This window comes from Parasteatoda tepidariorum, chromosome 5 (genome assembly GCF_043381705.1).
Source record: "Parasteatoda tepidariorum isolate YZ-2023 chromosome 5, CAS_Ptep_4.0, whole genome shotgun sequence".
NCBI lineage: Eukaryota > Metazoa > Arthropoda > Arachnida > Araneae > Theridiidae > Parasteatoda > Parasteatoda tepidariorum.
In genome coordinates, this window is record NC_092208.1 from 5,218,461 (window position 1) to 5,235,641 (window position 17,181).

General features: G+C 29.2%; 1 protein-coding gene across 6 annotated transcripts in view; it reads right to left on the minus strand.

Moving 5' to 3' along the window:
* Nucleotides 1-1,556: 1,556 nt before the first annotated feature.
* LOC107444406 (conserved oligomeric Golgi complex subunit 1) overlaps nucleotides 1,557-17,181 on the minus strand; it is a 53,205-nt gene continuing 37,580 nt past the window's right edge. For all 6 annotated transcript variants that reach the window (XM_071180942.1, XM_071180941.1, XM_071180944.1 and 3 more), the window contains exons 24-29: nucleotides 16,541-16,618; nucleotides 14,902-14,978; nucleotides 12,543-12,831; nucleotides 9,541-9,714; nucleotides 7,195-7,332; nucleotides 1,557-1,682 (exon numbers count right to left, since the gene is read on the minus strand). In XM_071180942.1, coding sequence (XP_071037043.1) covers nucleotides 7,201-7,332; nucleotides 9,541-9,714; nucleotides 12,543-12,831; nucleotides 14,902-14,978; nucleotides 16,541-16,618 — 750 coding nt within the window. In that variant the 3' untranslated portion in view covers nucleotides 1,557-1,682; nucleotides 7,195-7,200. The remainder of the gene's footprint in view (nucleotides 1,683-7,194; nucleotides 7,333-9,540; nucleotides 9,715-12,542; nucleotides 12,832-14,901; nucleotides 14,979-16,540; nucleotides 16,619-17,181) is intronic.

Genomic DNA, 17,181 nt, shown 5'->3' on the forward strand with positions numbered 1-17,181 from the left:
AAATGAGTAACATGAAGATATCGTTAAATATATTTAAATACCATTGTCAATTTATTAAACGATATTTATCTCATAATATAAACATATTAATGAAAATCAAACACTGCAATAAAATAATCGATCAACAAAGGATTTATTCTGAATCTCAAAAAGTGAAGACTTTTAAGAGAAGCGTTGTAATCAGATTATAAGCGTCACTCCCAATGGATCTCCTTTCATGACGTCATCACACCTAACTGATAGTTTTGGGATCCATGCATGTTGAGCTCTCGTTCGTAAACAGCCTAAAAAGTTTAATCTTAGATATTTCATCCTTCTTTTCTTGTTATAAACAAAAATTTTTTTGTTGGATTAAAATGTTTTGAAAATTAAAACTTTCATTTAAATACGAAACCCAGAAACCTTACAGCAACCATGTGTCTGAATTTTCTTTTTATTTTCATGAAAAGATTTGCGGTAAAATCCCTTTTTTTTTTTTGCAATGAAGCAAAAGTATTTGCAATTTCAAACCTTTCATCATAATTAATAAATGATTTATAAAGCTTTTTTATGTATACGTAAAATATTGTTGCTTAGGTTTAAAATAAAAAAATGTAAACCTTGTTTTTATTTTTTTGTTCGCATTTACCTTTTCTCCCAAAATGTTAATAAATAATAATATTTCGCAAAAAAAACAACAACCTTATTCTACGGAAAACAAGTTACGAACATAAAACCTTGTTTTTTTTCTAAGGTAGTGCTAAAGAAAAAATAAAATGTTAACTTAATTATCAGTATTCGTTCTGTTTTAAAAACTTTTTATTCTGATAATTTTATTTATGAAATTTAATCTTCAAAATTTATTTTTTATATATTTAAAAATTTTCTCACAATTTATGTTCTAGGAATTTTTTGCGTTCCTTTATGTTGCATGATTTCTATCTATTCGCGTCCATATTGTGAATCTTAGTACAATAATGAAAGACATTTTTTAATTTAAAATGTAAATTTTTTTATACATATAAATGTATTTCCGCAATAGCCCGTTGTTGGGGGAAGTCATGGAAATTAAGGCTCCACAAATTCGTAACCAACCGCATGAATATGGTCTGTTAATAATAAATTCTAAAACCCTACAGATGGCGCTCTGAACAGTAATGTAAAAGGATTAATTGTATCCCGTTTCCACTATGGCCCTGTACCATGATAGCTAGGAAAAGAGCGCCATGCAACATTATTACAGTCATAGTGTTACAATATTAAGCATTCTTTCAATTTAACTTTCAATGAAACAATATTGTGAATCACAACAATGATCCGGTGAGTCATGAAGTTCTATATAGGGCCAATATCGAAAAAATAATGACCCTTTGAGCAATCATTGAGCCTAGATTCATCGATATCGGCCCAAGTTATTTCGCTGCTAGGGCAGTTGCACAAAATTTTAGAGCATCATTTATTTCCTTGTGTCTGATGATTCAGCAGTTTCCAGAGATTCATTTTAACCACACGTGTTTTCGCAATTATATTTTTGAATAAATTTTTTCGTATTTGTGTTCACATTCAATAAAGTAACAGAAATAATAAAATAATTTTATTATAGATGAAATAGGTTTAACACTGTATTTATAATATTTCAAAGTAAAATTAACAAGTATTCACAATCTCTCAAAGCATGGGAATTGGTGCTTTTTCCATAAAACCTGAAAAAAATTCATTTTTTTAGTAATAAAGTGCAACAATGCAGTTTAGATTTTTTAACAAACAAGCATTTTTTAAAAAAATTTAATTTTGCAATCTGGTAACCTGTCTACTACAACTAAACGCTGCTAGTCGGGTATCCCCTAGCAACGAGGAACACGAAACAATTTATGTTCTCTTTTTGATTATTCTTCTAATGTTGTATATATATCTATATTAACGATCTGTTTTTGTTATCATCTCTGCTTGTTCAACTATACTTTCTATATTATTATTCAAAACTGTTTATTACATAAATTTTATTAAAAGCAGTGTGCCTAATTATTTCTCTCAAAAACCGTACCTCCATAAACTCGTGACCTGCAGACGTGATATGAACTCGTCTACAACGAAATTAACATCCACTTTGACGAATGGTAATAATTGAAAAGTTGACTTGCTATTTGTGACTGCGTCATCGTCCTCATCACGCTGTTGATTATCAGTCTCATTCACACACAAAAGGATCCTGCACACACTCATCTGCTAATAGCAACATAGAAGAAATCACACACACAACCGCAAACTTAATGCAGCGTCACAAGTACTCAATATCCGGTGAACTTAACACAGCTCTCCCGGTCTTTTGCACACACGGAAACTAGTGGTATCCGTTCATCGAATTCCATCCCTGATAAAATTCTGGTGTTGCAGTATTGTGTCATAACAACCACTACGATTATGAAACATCAATTCACTAAGACATGCAAACTCGAATCAACCTTGAGGTACCTTTTGATAGATGAAGGTTGGCATAGTCGAAAGCTCAGTCTCCACATGCAATATCATACAACACTTTCTCCTCGTCAGGGTTAATGGCACCCATTTTGACGTATACAGTATTATATGAGAGTAATACCCAACAGAAACGGTGCATCTTAACTTTTTCCAGGGATCTGTCCAGGGTAAATTTACTACCATCTAGTAGTACCTTCACAAATTCAACTTTAAGAAAAATGGTAGTTTCACAAATAAAAAAGCAAACCCTGTTCTCCTTGCAATCTATGGAAAAGAGGAGATTTTCTGTAAGCTATCTTCTACAAAAAAAGGTTGCCCGTGTTTGATCATATAGTGCAATATGGTGAACCTAACCGGTAAACTACGCCATATCAAAGCGAGCCTTTTTTTATGCTGAGTTTTTTTAAAATGAAACGACGAGGCTCTCCCTCTATAAACTTTACAGGAAGTCGAAATTCAAACATTTCCTTAAACATTATTCTATATTTATTCTAACAGACCTTTATTTTTTATGATACATTTTTTTCTCAGTGAAACGTTTTTCTGTATGACCCAATTGAAAATGTACTCATAATTAAAATAACTTTTAGTACTGTTAAATCCATGTTTTTATTAAATTCAAGTTGAAATTTAACTATGGACAATGACTAGTGCTAACTATTAATTAAGTTACGAAATCAGACACAAAAACGTACTTTTTCTGATTAAACATATATTTCTTTTTACATATGGTAGAAAATTTTGAAACAATTTGGTTGCAATAAAGATTTGCATAGATGGTGAAAATATAAAAAAAGTTCCCAATTACTTCGCGATAGAAGATTAAACAATTGTAAACAACCATAAAGAAACTGAATGAATGACAAGATAGCAAAACATCGCATGTAGAAGTTTAATTTTAAATTTTATGATAACTTTATAATTACCACAGTTTTCTCTTTTTAAAGACTCATAAGTACTGTTGAAATATTAAAATACAGATGTTTGTTATTACAAACATAAAAACTTAATTTTTCTAAATGAAAGTTCAGATTAAAAGAAGAAAAAAAAAGCACGGTTTTGGAATCTTTTTACAATTTTCCATTTCAGTAGTTGTTCGACGAAATAAGGCACATCATGCATTTTCTAGATATAGAAATATTTTCTTGAATTGTGCTAAAATTGAGAAATAATATTAGCAACTTTTTAAGCACATTTTTTTAAACAATAACCTTTTTAAAAGGGCAACTTTCTTAAATTTGGCAGAAGAGAAAAAGTTTGAACGTCAAAATAGAATTGATGTCTATAACTTTTGGTCATTTAAAAAACACAGCAAACTGTTGTATTTTTTGCTGTGCACACTTATGCAATTACTTCTCATTATTCAAATAAATAAGAAAAAAAAATCAATAATTTATCTTCATTTATTAAAATTTTTCTTGGTTTCTACCAAATAAAAACAGTGTTGCAATAGAAAAATAAGTAGATTAATATGATATAAATTTTTATCCATAACTAAATTAAATAGTTGAAAATAATAATAGTCAAAAATAATTTTTTGCATTAAATTATCTTTGGGTAAAAGGGTTTTATAAGTGGGTGAATTTTTTTAAATTGCTTAATTAGTTTTAAAAATATGACTAAAAATGCAAAAAGCGAAATTAGCATTAAGGAGTCCGAATTTTGGATCGCTGTCCTGACCAAACTATGGGGAGAACATTTTCCAGATTGCGGCTACCCCTCACATCTTGAAGATTAAGAATCTAAATGTGTAAAACAAATATATGTTTATTCAGAGAAAGTACGTTTTTTTGCTCGATTTCGTAACTTAATTAATAGTTAGCATTAAATAATTTGCATATTTGAAAATCACCCCCAGAAAACATTAAGATTTACAGTTACAAGATGAAAATACGATTATTAGAACAAAAGTTATCCAAGGTAATATCTTTTTTCTTTGCACACTGTAAACTTTACATCTATATAATATATATGCTACGAATGTATGTGTGTATACAAAGATACAAAATATGCATGTCGAATGCATTGGTACACACGTACAATACTGGACATGCATAAAATGTACATATATACATAAACATATTGCACATATATACAAACACATATTGTTCAAAAATAAATTGTACAAGCTCGATTTCGTAACTTAATTAATAGTTAGCATTAAATAATTTGCATATTTGAAATCACCCCCAGGAAACATTAAGATTTACAGTTACTAGATGAAAATACGATCATTAGAACAAAAGTTATCCAAGGTAATGTCTTTTTTCTTTGCACATTGTAAACTTTACATGTATATAATATATATGCTACGAATGTATGTGTGTATACAAAGATACAAAATATGCATGTCGAATGCATTGGTACACATGTACAATACTGAACATGCATAAAATGTACATATATACATAAACATATTGCACATATATACAAACACATATTGTTCATAAATAAATTGTACATGTATGCATGGGGCATTCATACATTATACATGCAGGTGTGGAACATACAACATACATACATTGTACATGCATGGGTCATTCATGCATTGAAAATATATGCATAGGATATAAATATATTGTACATACATGCAGGGTACATTATCGAATTGCACAACATTATGCAATAACTGAATTTGATCCTCAACAATTTTTAAATTACTTTATACATTTCAAAAAGTACACACATCAAAACAGGAAAACAATTCATAGTTATGAAAAGTTCATTTTTTTTTAAAAAAAAGGTATTTATTTAAAAAAAAATTAAGAATTGAAAATCACTTAAAAAAATTCACTAATAGAAAAACTTATAAAAATTAAATTAGCTGAAAATAATCCTAACGAAGTCTTAGTGAAATGGTAATCAGAATTAAACTTATCAACACAGATAATTTTATAAGTTTGTAATAATAATTTAAAGAGTAAGTTATTTATTTGTTTTTTTTAATTGGAATATGGGTAAAAAAGCAGTGAATTAAGGGGTAAGTGATTTTCCGTAAAAAGACATAAGAAATAAGGGAAACGTTTTGGTTAATTATGTTACTCAAAATGTCTTAACTTTCTCATCTCGTAATGAGTAGTTCAACTCTCTTAACAAAAAATATGTTTTATATCAATTTCTTTACTACTTCATACAAAAAGTTCAAGAAGTGTTGCCTCTTTTTTTCTTTTTCATCGAAATCATACTAATTTTTATTATTGCTTATGTTAGCCTCATTGTTTATGACTCCTACAGGGCTAAGTGAAAAATGTCTGATGATTCATGCACTCTGCAAGGAAAAAAAATACTTAGGTGGTCTGAGATTGAACACAGAAGTCTGAGAGTCTGTTATAATTACTAAAAGATACAATCGAACCTCGATTTAACGCACTTTGATTTAACGAATATTTTTTTGTTCCTACAAAAGGAGTGCTAAAATGCTCTCATTTAACAAATTGCTAGTTATGATTTAACAAACAATCGCTGGAAAAAAATGAGCTAATATATCTAAAAATTTTTCGCATTTAAAATTTTGAATATTTCACATCCTAATTGAAGTGTATAATTATCTGTATGTACAGTTGGACCTCTATTTAACGAAGTCGCTAAATTCCAAAAAAAGTTCGTTATATGGAAAATTCGTTAAATAGAAAATCATCTTTTGAAATACTTACACAACGTAGAATAGGTTTTAAATTCATGGATACTAGAAATAATTAAAATTGCAATTGATGCACCTTTATCTTGTAATTTTTTTCTTTAATAGTCAGGCACTTTCGCTTCGACATTTTGCAGCCGTAAGAAAAGCAACAAGCAGCACTCTGATCAGCAATCTTAAAACAGGAGCTCTACCGAGTGAACAACGAGAAAGTTTTTCTAGAAAGGAAGTGAACAGTGGGGGTGGAGATAATATGACATGTCAATAAGGGACCAGGGACCACACACTTTGATGACCCATTCCTTTTATCTTCTCTGCTCATTTTCTATTCAAGGAATTTGATCCTTTCCCCCCTTTTCTAGTGGGATTGCATTTCCTGTATGAAATGCAAACAAAAAGGGAAAGGAATTTTACTGCTTTCTCTAAAAGTTAAGGGGATGCGAAAATCAGTTCAAAGTTATTTCCCTCATAAAATGCGTTAACTAGTTAATACTTTTCTCAAATATTTTGGGAAATGGGGAAAGTAGATCTAAAAAAAAAAATTCGTTAAATAGAAAATTCACTTCGCTATTTAGAAGTTATTTAACGAAGAAATTTCCAAAATGTTCTTGGTTCCATGAAAAAATTCGCAAAATAGAGAAATTCGTAAAATGGAAGTTCGTTAAATAGAAGTCCGACTGTATTACGTATTAAGTTTTAAAAGCAAGTGGCTTTAAAAAATTGAGATAATTTTAAAGTTAATTTCCTAACATATAACTTATAAGTTTTAAGCTTGTAGTAAACAATAATTCCTTTTTTTCATTATCTGTATATCTAAGGGTATTTTGCATCGATACTTTTATACCATACTCTATACAAAAATTGATATTCGATTTAATGAACGGATTTGCCAGTCCCAATCAATTCTTTAAATTGAAGTTCAACTGTAGCTAGAAGGGTACGGAAATTATTGTCCAAATTTAAGAGACAGAGAAAAAAAACCCTTCAAAAATCAAACAAGAAACAGTTGACATTTTTGAAACTTTTTCACAAATAAACGTGTTTAAAAAAAGGTAAATGAAAACAAATATTTACTGCTTGGATAAAAGTCAACATCTTACCCAAATTCAGTTCCCAAACCAACTGCTACTCATTGCAGTTACTTTTTCATAAAAGGATGCTGTTGTTTTCAGGGTGGTTGGAGTTTCAATAGCAACTAAGTTAGGACTAGAACTACGAGTGTTCTTTACTTCTGGTTCCTGTTGAAATAAGCAGCATAACAGTTAGCAAACATTCATGCAACACATGCCTCATGTTACACACACAAACCATTCTTGATAATCTCCTGAGATGCTTTCTTATTTTTTATAGTCCTGAGTTTGATTTGGATTATTTTAAGATTTAAGTTTATTCTGAGAGGCTGCAAGTACATTTTATTTTATAACCTTCGTTGAACAGCCGACCCAATTTAGGGTTTACAACTACCAATGTTCAACTCCGTAGCCTTGTAATTTTGAACCCAATCCAGAAAACAAGGGAACTCCTTTTAAATTTGGAAGAAATTTGCCTTTGTGGAGGAATTTTTAATGAAACTAACCCACATTTGCTTTACACGGAGAGGAAGACCCGGGGAACCTCCCAGGGTTAGCCTGAGGGCAAGGGGACTCTAACCCATGATCCGTGTACCATTGAGGACATTTTACGTCAGCAAGCCGGGTGCAGAATTCGAATTGACCAGCTATCGCTGGGATTGAACCCGGGTCACCTCATTAGGAGGCGAGTGTTCTATCACCATAGCCACCACGGCTCTGCAAGAATATTTGAAGCAAGGAAATATAACACTGGGAAACAATTTTCTTCTTCTATTGCATGGGATTTTTTAAACAGATTTTAGATGAAGCACGGATTTCAAATCTATTTTTCTCAACAAGCTACAGTTTTTAATGCAATTTAATAAATATAATCTGAAAAAAGATTTTTAAAATTCACTTGAGTAACTTGAAATTGACGTGGTAGGAAGAAGGCAATAAAACATTTCAGTTTATGGTGCAGCAAGTTAAGGTTTATTCTCTTAAGTGATATTTTATATGTTCTTCGACTTACGTGTTATTTTCAAAGAAGTGCTTCTTTATCTGCTCCCCCATATGTATATGAATTGATACTTTCTGTATAAAAAATGTACATTCAGACAAAAAAAATACACTAAGTTAAAAATATTATTTTTGAAAATAAAAAAAATTTAGTTTTCAAAACAAAATAAATTTTGGATTTGAAGTTCCTACACCCGAATTAGGTAAGGTGAAGTACTTTTATAAATGGAGAAAAAAAATTTATTCCCCAGTTCAATCATGTTCAAGTTTTTCCCCCATTTTCAAAATATTACAGCTTCTTTTTTTCCCCGAACAAAAAGACACAAATAAAAATATATAGCCATAAACTATGGAAGAGGCCTTGAAACTCTGCCAGGAAAGTTTGGATATTTCACTGATGATTGAGAGGTGATGAATTTTAAAACATTTTTATTATTATTATTATTATTTTGTTTTGCAGAGCAGTGTTAGTTACATCAAATATGACAGAAAATGTAAGTTAATCAGTTAATTGACAAACTATAAAACATAAAGGTTAATATATGTTTGTTAATAAAATACAAAGAAAAATAACATAGAGGATTCAAACTCCTGACTCGACTACTGAAGCAATTGTCTCTCACATGCTTTGAGTATATCAGCCAAAAGGAGAAATATATTTTACTTTAAAGCAAGCTAGTCAAAAATGATGAATTTCTTTTTATTAAAAAAAATAGTATAAATGAATTGGATTTTTCATTTATTTATTTAAATCAAATTTTTTTTATTACATTTACCAGTCAAACCATCCCATGTATTAATAATACATATAATCATATGCATAATATTATCCTATATCAAAAATACTTAATAATTCTAACTAAAAATATTTAAAATTGTTAGGCACTTAATTTATTAACAAAATAATTTCAAAGGCAATTTGTTAGATTAGTTAAATCAATCTAAACTTTGGAGTTTCTATGGCCAGAACAAGTTATTGATATACAGTAACTACATATTTAATAAGTTTGTGAAAGCATTTGTATTTCTTTAAATATGCTTATTACCATCAAATTACTTTACATATAGTAAATTAAAATTTGAAAGTTATAATTTAAACTACTGAAAATTTTTAGTAATTTTTAAATTTTTCTTCTAGTTTGAAGTAAAATAATTTTACATACATTATCAACCTAAAAAATATACTCATAAATAATATTGCACGAAAATATTTCCAAATTAATGATTTATTTTCAAAATATCAATTGGTTTAAATTAATTAGTTACCTTGTTTAGTAATTTAGCCTACCAAAAGTGGAATCTTGAATATTAAATTTTAGTAGGTTAGTTTACTTATGAGTGCTCATTCAGTTATCAGCATAAAGAAATGAAACTCACCTCTAATTGTTCCCGAGAAGAGGATGTCTTGGCTGGCAGAGGCAAATGAGGAAACCTTGCACCCGTTGGAGACATCAACATCACATTGTGGTCCATATGACCACTCACAGAGAGTATTTTACAGCTAGTGAGGTAGCTCACTTGATCTGGCGATGTTATTAGGCCATACAGAGACTGAAAGAGAGTTCATTTTCATTTCTTTATTATGTAAGTTGATATCTAGAGATCTACAAAAGTTTGTAAGTTCCAAAATTTTATAAATTGTTCAACTTTTTTGTATCATAATATTAAATTATTTTTATGATGGACAGTGGAATTCACAAATCTTAAGTGGCATTTACTCTGGATCTGAATTATATGTTTAAGTTGAAAATGAATAAAATAAAGTTGAAATAAAAACAGGAAAGAACTGCTGCAGTATAACTGCTATCAGAGAGACACCTTTGAATTTGGTTGCTTTATTTTCAATTGAAAATTTCAATGGGAAATTTCAATTTTTATGAATATCCCTTTCATAATTAATTGAATACATTGTTTGAATTTTTCCTTCTAATTCTGGTATTTATTTTTTCATGGGCATTTCATCCAAATTACTTTAAATTACTAGTAATAAGTATAATTCATTGGGTATAAATATAATTAAAGGTTTAAAATATCATTAATGGAACCCTAGGGTTCTGTCATACACCTTTTGAGATCCACTCGTCTAGATAAATTAACCAACATGTTTTCGTGCACAGTTTCAAACACTCATATTTTCAAAAATTCATAAAACATTGGCAATTTACCAATTGATTGTCCATTTTTAAAAATTTGTTAAAATAACAAAACTAAACAAATCATCAGTAATTCTCTGAAAACTGGAAAGGGACTTTTGTAGTGTGAAAAACAAATTTCTTGTTCTATGATTGTGAATTTCCTTTTTTATTGTTTCCTTTTGCTTGTTTTTATCACTCAACAAGTGTTTTTTAACAGTTGTAGATATTTTTTTAAAACTTCTCAAGAAATTCTTAGGATTATTTTAGAGCTCTAAAGGTGTTTAGTTTATTGCATAACTAAGTTTACTTAAATGTTTAAACAAATTAAACAATTAACCCAGTTTAAACAGGATTGCCACTCAAATCTGGAAAAAAATAACTCTGTGTGTTTTCCCTGTGTATATTATACACAATACATTAAGAGGAAACACAGCAATTAGTGTTTTGTTTTATTTGCTGTATTTGGCTAACTATACTATTTTTAATCGATGGAAATACTTAAAGAAATAAGGAACATACTTTAATAATGCTACAGTAAATAAAATAGTTCAATGTAGCTTAAATATCTTTAAATATCCCATAGATCGCACTTTGAGTAATCACCATTTTTTAAAAAAGACTAAAATAAATAAAAAAAATTCCTTGTATTTTCCCAGTTTGTAAAGGAAAACTGAAAATTCCTTGCATTTTCCCTGTTATTTCATGTGATTTTTTTTAATTTCCTGTATTTTCAAGGCATTCCCTGTTCTCCAAATTTGGAGTGGCAACCCTGTTAAAGCTGTCAGGGCAATAAATTACCAACGAAAAAAGGAAAAGGTGTTTTTGAACACCCTATGTTAGATAATATGCCAATAAAATGGTAACTTATATTGTTAACTTTATTATAGGTAATAACTGCATAAAACTTTATAAATCAAGCTTATATACTTATGGAGATGTAGATATTTTTTATAAAAAAAACAAGCAAATTTTTTGTCTTCTGTTCTTTTTGTTATGACTTCAAAAATATTCAATAAACTTAAACAAAATTTCTAAAGCAATATTTAATGAATAACAAAATTATAATGAAAAATTTGAAAAAATAACAAAAATAAAAACTCAGTAAAAAGTGCACAAGATACGAGTATTTAAAGTGGTTCTTCCATGTTGCACTCGAGCAGAAAACATTTAAAAAAATTATTTCTTCATAATTTCATAGCGAATAGTATTTGGTAACTAATAAAAAATAGATCGCTTTTAATATCTTAAAAATTTCATAATTTTCAAACTATTTCAGGAGTTTCGGATAAGGGGGCTACCCACAAAACTCATTTTGTATCATAAGACAAAATTTAATAAGAATTGACAATAATCGTTTTGTGATGGTATTAGGGAAGAAAACATGTGAAAGAAACATACTTTTATGGAGGTAGCGTTATTATTAATATTAATTTATTAATAATGCTTTCAATTTTTCGGGTATTCAAAAACCCTTTTTTTTGTTCATAATTTATTGTCGGTCCCTCAAACCTCTGAAAGCCTTAAACTTTATAGATAAGTGTAAGGAAATGTATGCCCTAAACATCTCTAAGCAGATTATCAAATGTAAGAAAAAATATTTTTGATGTCCCTCTCTCCATAAAGGTATTGAGAAATTAAAAAAAAAAATTTCTCCTTAATTACTATAGGGTAGCGCGTGTATAGCAAAAAAAAATCTGGCATTTTCAATTTTTAAAATTATTTTAAAACATTTCTTTCTTACATAAAAATTTTTTTTCCTTTTTATTTCTACCTCATGTAGAGTTTTATGGCACAAGATCCAAAGGAGAATATGCTGCGCCAAACAATTTGTTGAGTTAGATCTAATGGTAAATTTTGTGCTACAATTTCATTGCCATTAAATAAATGAAACTAATAAAATTGTTAACCACAAGACACTTATTTTTAAAAGTTCATAAAAATCAATAAAAGGTGCCATTCTATAAAATACACAGAAAAGATAAAACGGTACATGGGTAAGAAATAAGAGTGAATAAAATCAAATAAAACAGTTATATACAATACAAAATACAGATAGCTCGCAGAAATGTGAAAATGTTAGGAAGATGCATTACTCCTAACAAATCCTTCATACATAAAATAGTGCTACTAAAAAAGGTAAGACGATGATGGTTAAAAGTGATGAACCGTAAGTAAAACATTAGAAGTGATACTAATCAAGGTTGATTCCGTTAAAAAAAGGTTCAAATGAGTAAGAGAAATTACCAGAGATTTGTGCAGAGCTTTCTTAATATTCTGCTGCAAAGGAAGAGAGAAAACGTCCATGTCAAATGGATCTATCTGAGATACTGCTCTGTTTATGATTTCTTGAGAGATGACATCATCGGATGCATTGTGCACCATCAGGCTCATCAAGAACTGCACATCAAATAACAGCTGTAGGGACTGAACCTGCAGTAACCTGGGTGGAATCGATTGTGTTGAAAATACTTTCTGTTTGTAAACATCCAGTAGGGCACTCAACAGCTGCCTGCTCATCCATGCCCTCACTTCACTGTGTGCAGAAAAGATGTGCGTCAGTTTTACATTAAAATACGAAATGAATTATACATAGCAGTCAACATAGATAAGAAAAAAAAAAACAGTAGATTTTACGAAATATAAATTTCATGAAAATTGTTGCATAATAATTAATAACTAAGTATTATAGCTGATTAATATAACTAATCAACTAAATACAGTCAAACCTCGCTATAGTGAACACGGTTTATAGTGAATTCACGGATATAGTGAACGAAATGTTCGGTCCCGTGCCTTGTCATACATGTATAATGCTATTTAGAGAGGAAGTTGGATATTATGAACTTTTTCCATCTTCGACTGATTTTTTTAAAAACANAGGTTGATTCCGTTAAAAAAAGGTTCAAATGAGTAAGAGAAATTACCAGAGATTTGTGCAGAGCTTTCTTAATATTCTGCTGCAAAGGAAGAGAGAAAACGTCCATGTCAAATGGATCTATCTGAGATACTGCTCTGTTTATGATTTCTTGAGAGATGACATCATCGGATGCATTGTGCACCATCAGGCTCATCAAGAACTGCACATCAAATAACAGCTGCAGGGATTGAACCTGCAGTAACCTGGGCGGAATCGATTGTGTTGAAAATACTTTCTGTTTGTAAACATCCAGTAGGGCACTCAACAGCTGCCTGCTCATCCATGACCTTACTTCACTGTGTGCAGAAAAGATGTGCGTCAGTTTTACATTAAAATACAAAATGAATTATACATAGCTGCCAACATAGATAAGGAAAAAAAAATACAGTAGATTTTACGAAATATAAATTTCATGAAAATTGTTGCATAATAATTAACAACTAAGTATTATAGCTGATTAATATAACTAATCATTACATTATTTGTTACTACGTATTATTTTCCAGTCATTTTTGTATTTAATTTTATTGGCCATTTAATTAAATAATGTATAATAAAAGGGAGGAGTTCGGAACTATTAGTTAAAATTGTTTGCGGAACGGATATAGTGAACTCCCGGTGAACCGAAATTTCGGTCCCTTCACTATAGCGGGGTTTGAGTATTACACATAGGAAATTTTAGGGATTTTTTTAATCAAAAGTGAATCATCAAAAGAGAAATACAGCAATAGTTTCCTGTTGTACACAAAGATCGTCAAAACACAAAGAAATCGGCGTTCACAAAGAGTGGCAAAAGTAATAATTAAAATGCGAAATTCGTGTATCATAATGATGTTGTATTAAAAATATTAGGATTCTCAAAACCATGCATAAATCCATAGGATTAACCATCGGAAAAAGAAGTGTTCAAAAAATTACATTTATCAAGATTGGGTACTGCAAGAACTTAAATGCGTGTAACAAATTTTACAATGGATAAAAAACCTCTGTTTAACATTGCAGAACAGCTAAAGGCCAAAGAAGCTCTGTACCTCCCACACCAATGTCCTCATAAATTAAGTCTGACTTCCTGTGGCTACTTTTTAAAAGTATTTGCATGAGCATAAGCAGTTTTTGAAATCGTTCATAATTTTCGCCCATTGTCAAAAGAGCAAGTATTCAAAATAAAGTTTAAAAAATTTAAAAGATCAAAATCAGTTTATTATTGATATCATTATTTTTTAATTCATGAAATTATTTACCCCGTATCATCATCAAAGAAGTAAACAGCAAATTAATGCTTACATCACGCTAAATAATTAATGATTGCTGTATACAATATGGTCACCCATAATACAACTGTATGCACTAATATATACCATACAAATGTAATAAAGTAAAACAATTGCTCAAAAGTGACTTATTAAAAAAAATTCAAATTAAATTACACTTGAAAAATCAAATAGAACATTGTTTAAAAAAGATTTGAGTTATATCCAGCTGTAATAAAAAATATTATAAAACATATGTGTTAATTTAAAATATTTTATATTTAAATAATATAATGAGAAAATAATTATTAAAATTTTTTTAAAAATAAAATTATAGTTAAAAGAATTTACAGCTGCATCTACAGTTTCATATAATATGGTCACCAGGTATTTAATGTAGAGTCACTTAAATGATGTTTGTGGATAAATTTTTTACCTATTGATTGAAAATCCGCCAATAGCATTCAAATGACAACAGAATTGGAATAGAGAATCAGCCACAGGTGTAGATATCTAAGAGAAAATGAAAAAAAAATGAAAAACTCATTTCTAACTAGAACAATGGCACTCTTACTTAGTGATCTAATCCCATGTATTGATGGTTGACTGAATGTAAACAAGAACAAGTTTCCTAAAACTTAAAGAAATTTAGAAAACTTCCTGTGTATCCCTACGCTTATGAGGTGATGTGCGAACAGGCTTATTCTAGGAGGCTTCATTATTATGATTTGTGTTTAAATTCACGTGAAAATTTAGAAATTTAATATAAAATTTTTTTGTAACTTAAGTTGTTACTTATCCTAGCAAAATCGACACCATTCCAGAGAGAATAAAAAAACAAGATATGTAAATTTATATTAAATACAATCCCTTTTACAAAAAAATAATTCAATACACCTGCATATTTCTTTAGTCTGATGAACATGCGCAAGCATAAGGACACAAACCCAACCTATTTTTTTTGTAGTCACATGATTTAAGAATCATATATCGTGATTTGTATTTATGCCTATTAAAAATTATAGGTTTTGATTCTTCCCACAATTTTAAAGTCATATATCGTAATTCGTATTCACATGGTCGAAAACTCACAAATCGCATTTTGTATTAACATTAACGAGATTTAAAAATCGCTCATTGCGATTTGCATTCATGTGATTTAAAAATAACATATCGCGAGTCGTCTTTTGGCATTTAAAAATTCATACATTGTTACTCTTTTCATCATTCATAAATACCGGTGAACCAGCAGATTACAATCACCCCTGATCTTTAGCAAAAACAAAGCAACTCATTAACAAATCTTTGATTTCTTCAATTCTTTGCCGAATATTCAGAACTGACTTTGGTTTATAGCAGTGTATTCTTAGCTTTTTAAGAATTACTTCTTTGAGGAAAACATTTCTGCAGATATTTTTTAAAGCTCAGTTTGTCCAAAAACATTTTCTTAAAAAAGAAAAAAAATATTATTTTTAAAAATTACGTTTTTGTAGTGGAGAATAACTAAAAAACAAAAATTTGAAAAATGAAAAACGTGGGACACATGAAATACATAACAGTAACCGTATGTGTGCTCATGAGAATCTGTGTATGTATATCTGTAATTGTATCTGAATGTGGAATATGTTTGTGTATATGCATGTGTATGTCAATGAGTAAGAAAATGTGCATATATGTACTGTTATGTATTTCATGCTCCCCACGTTTTTCGAATTTTTGTTTTTTAATTATTATTCTCCACTACAAAAACGTGGTTTTTAAAAATATTACTTTTATTTTTTTTGTACTCACTTCCAAAATCAATTTTTTCACTCACTGTACCCAAAACTTTTCAACTGACATGTGACACTAATTTGACATAATCGAATCGACAACAAAAGACAATTGCGAAAATATCAATTTTTCTTCACTTCGTATGTCTTTTTCTCTTCATTTTCATGCATTGTCATCCAATTCTGAACTATGTGCCAAATTTGAAGTCTGAAGCCAGTTGGGTTAGTTTAAAATCAATTACAAAATTCCACCCGAACAGACATACACGAAGGCAAGTTGATATAAACGTGGTAAAAACTTACATTTTGTGGTATTCTTAAAACAGAATGAATGGCATTTCCCTGGTCAGATTCTTCTTGTATTTCAATTTTATCCCATTGCTGAAAAGGAAGATAAAAATGAAATTGTTTTTATAGCCTGTGAATAATTTTTAATTCTACATTCAAACCTATAAAAAGAATTCAATATTACATTTTATAAAATTCATACAAATAATTTGAGTTGAATTGAAACAAGTTATGAGTTTTTACTACAAAATTGATAAAAACACTCATTCATAAGATGCAGCACAAAATGTGTTTTTCCGGATGTCTTCAAACCTTCATTAATGAAAATGTAAGTCGAAATCTGTTTTCTAAATGTAACTTGTTTTATAGTCAAAATTAACAAAATTAGATTACTTATTAATAAGAAAACATATTTTTTTATAAATAAAATAATACAAGGGTGCACTTGATTACATAAAAGCAAACAAAACTATACACATCTTAATTGTTTTATACATATTATTAATCCAATATTCTTAAAAGTTTTATAACATTTCATCCTTTTTTATATTGTTGCACTCTTTCAGAATTTGATAGATAAGTATTACGGATGATGTTTTCAATATAAATGTAAACAACAACAATCTCAAACTCTTGAACTGCTTTACTTATGGCTA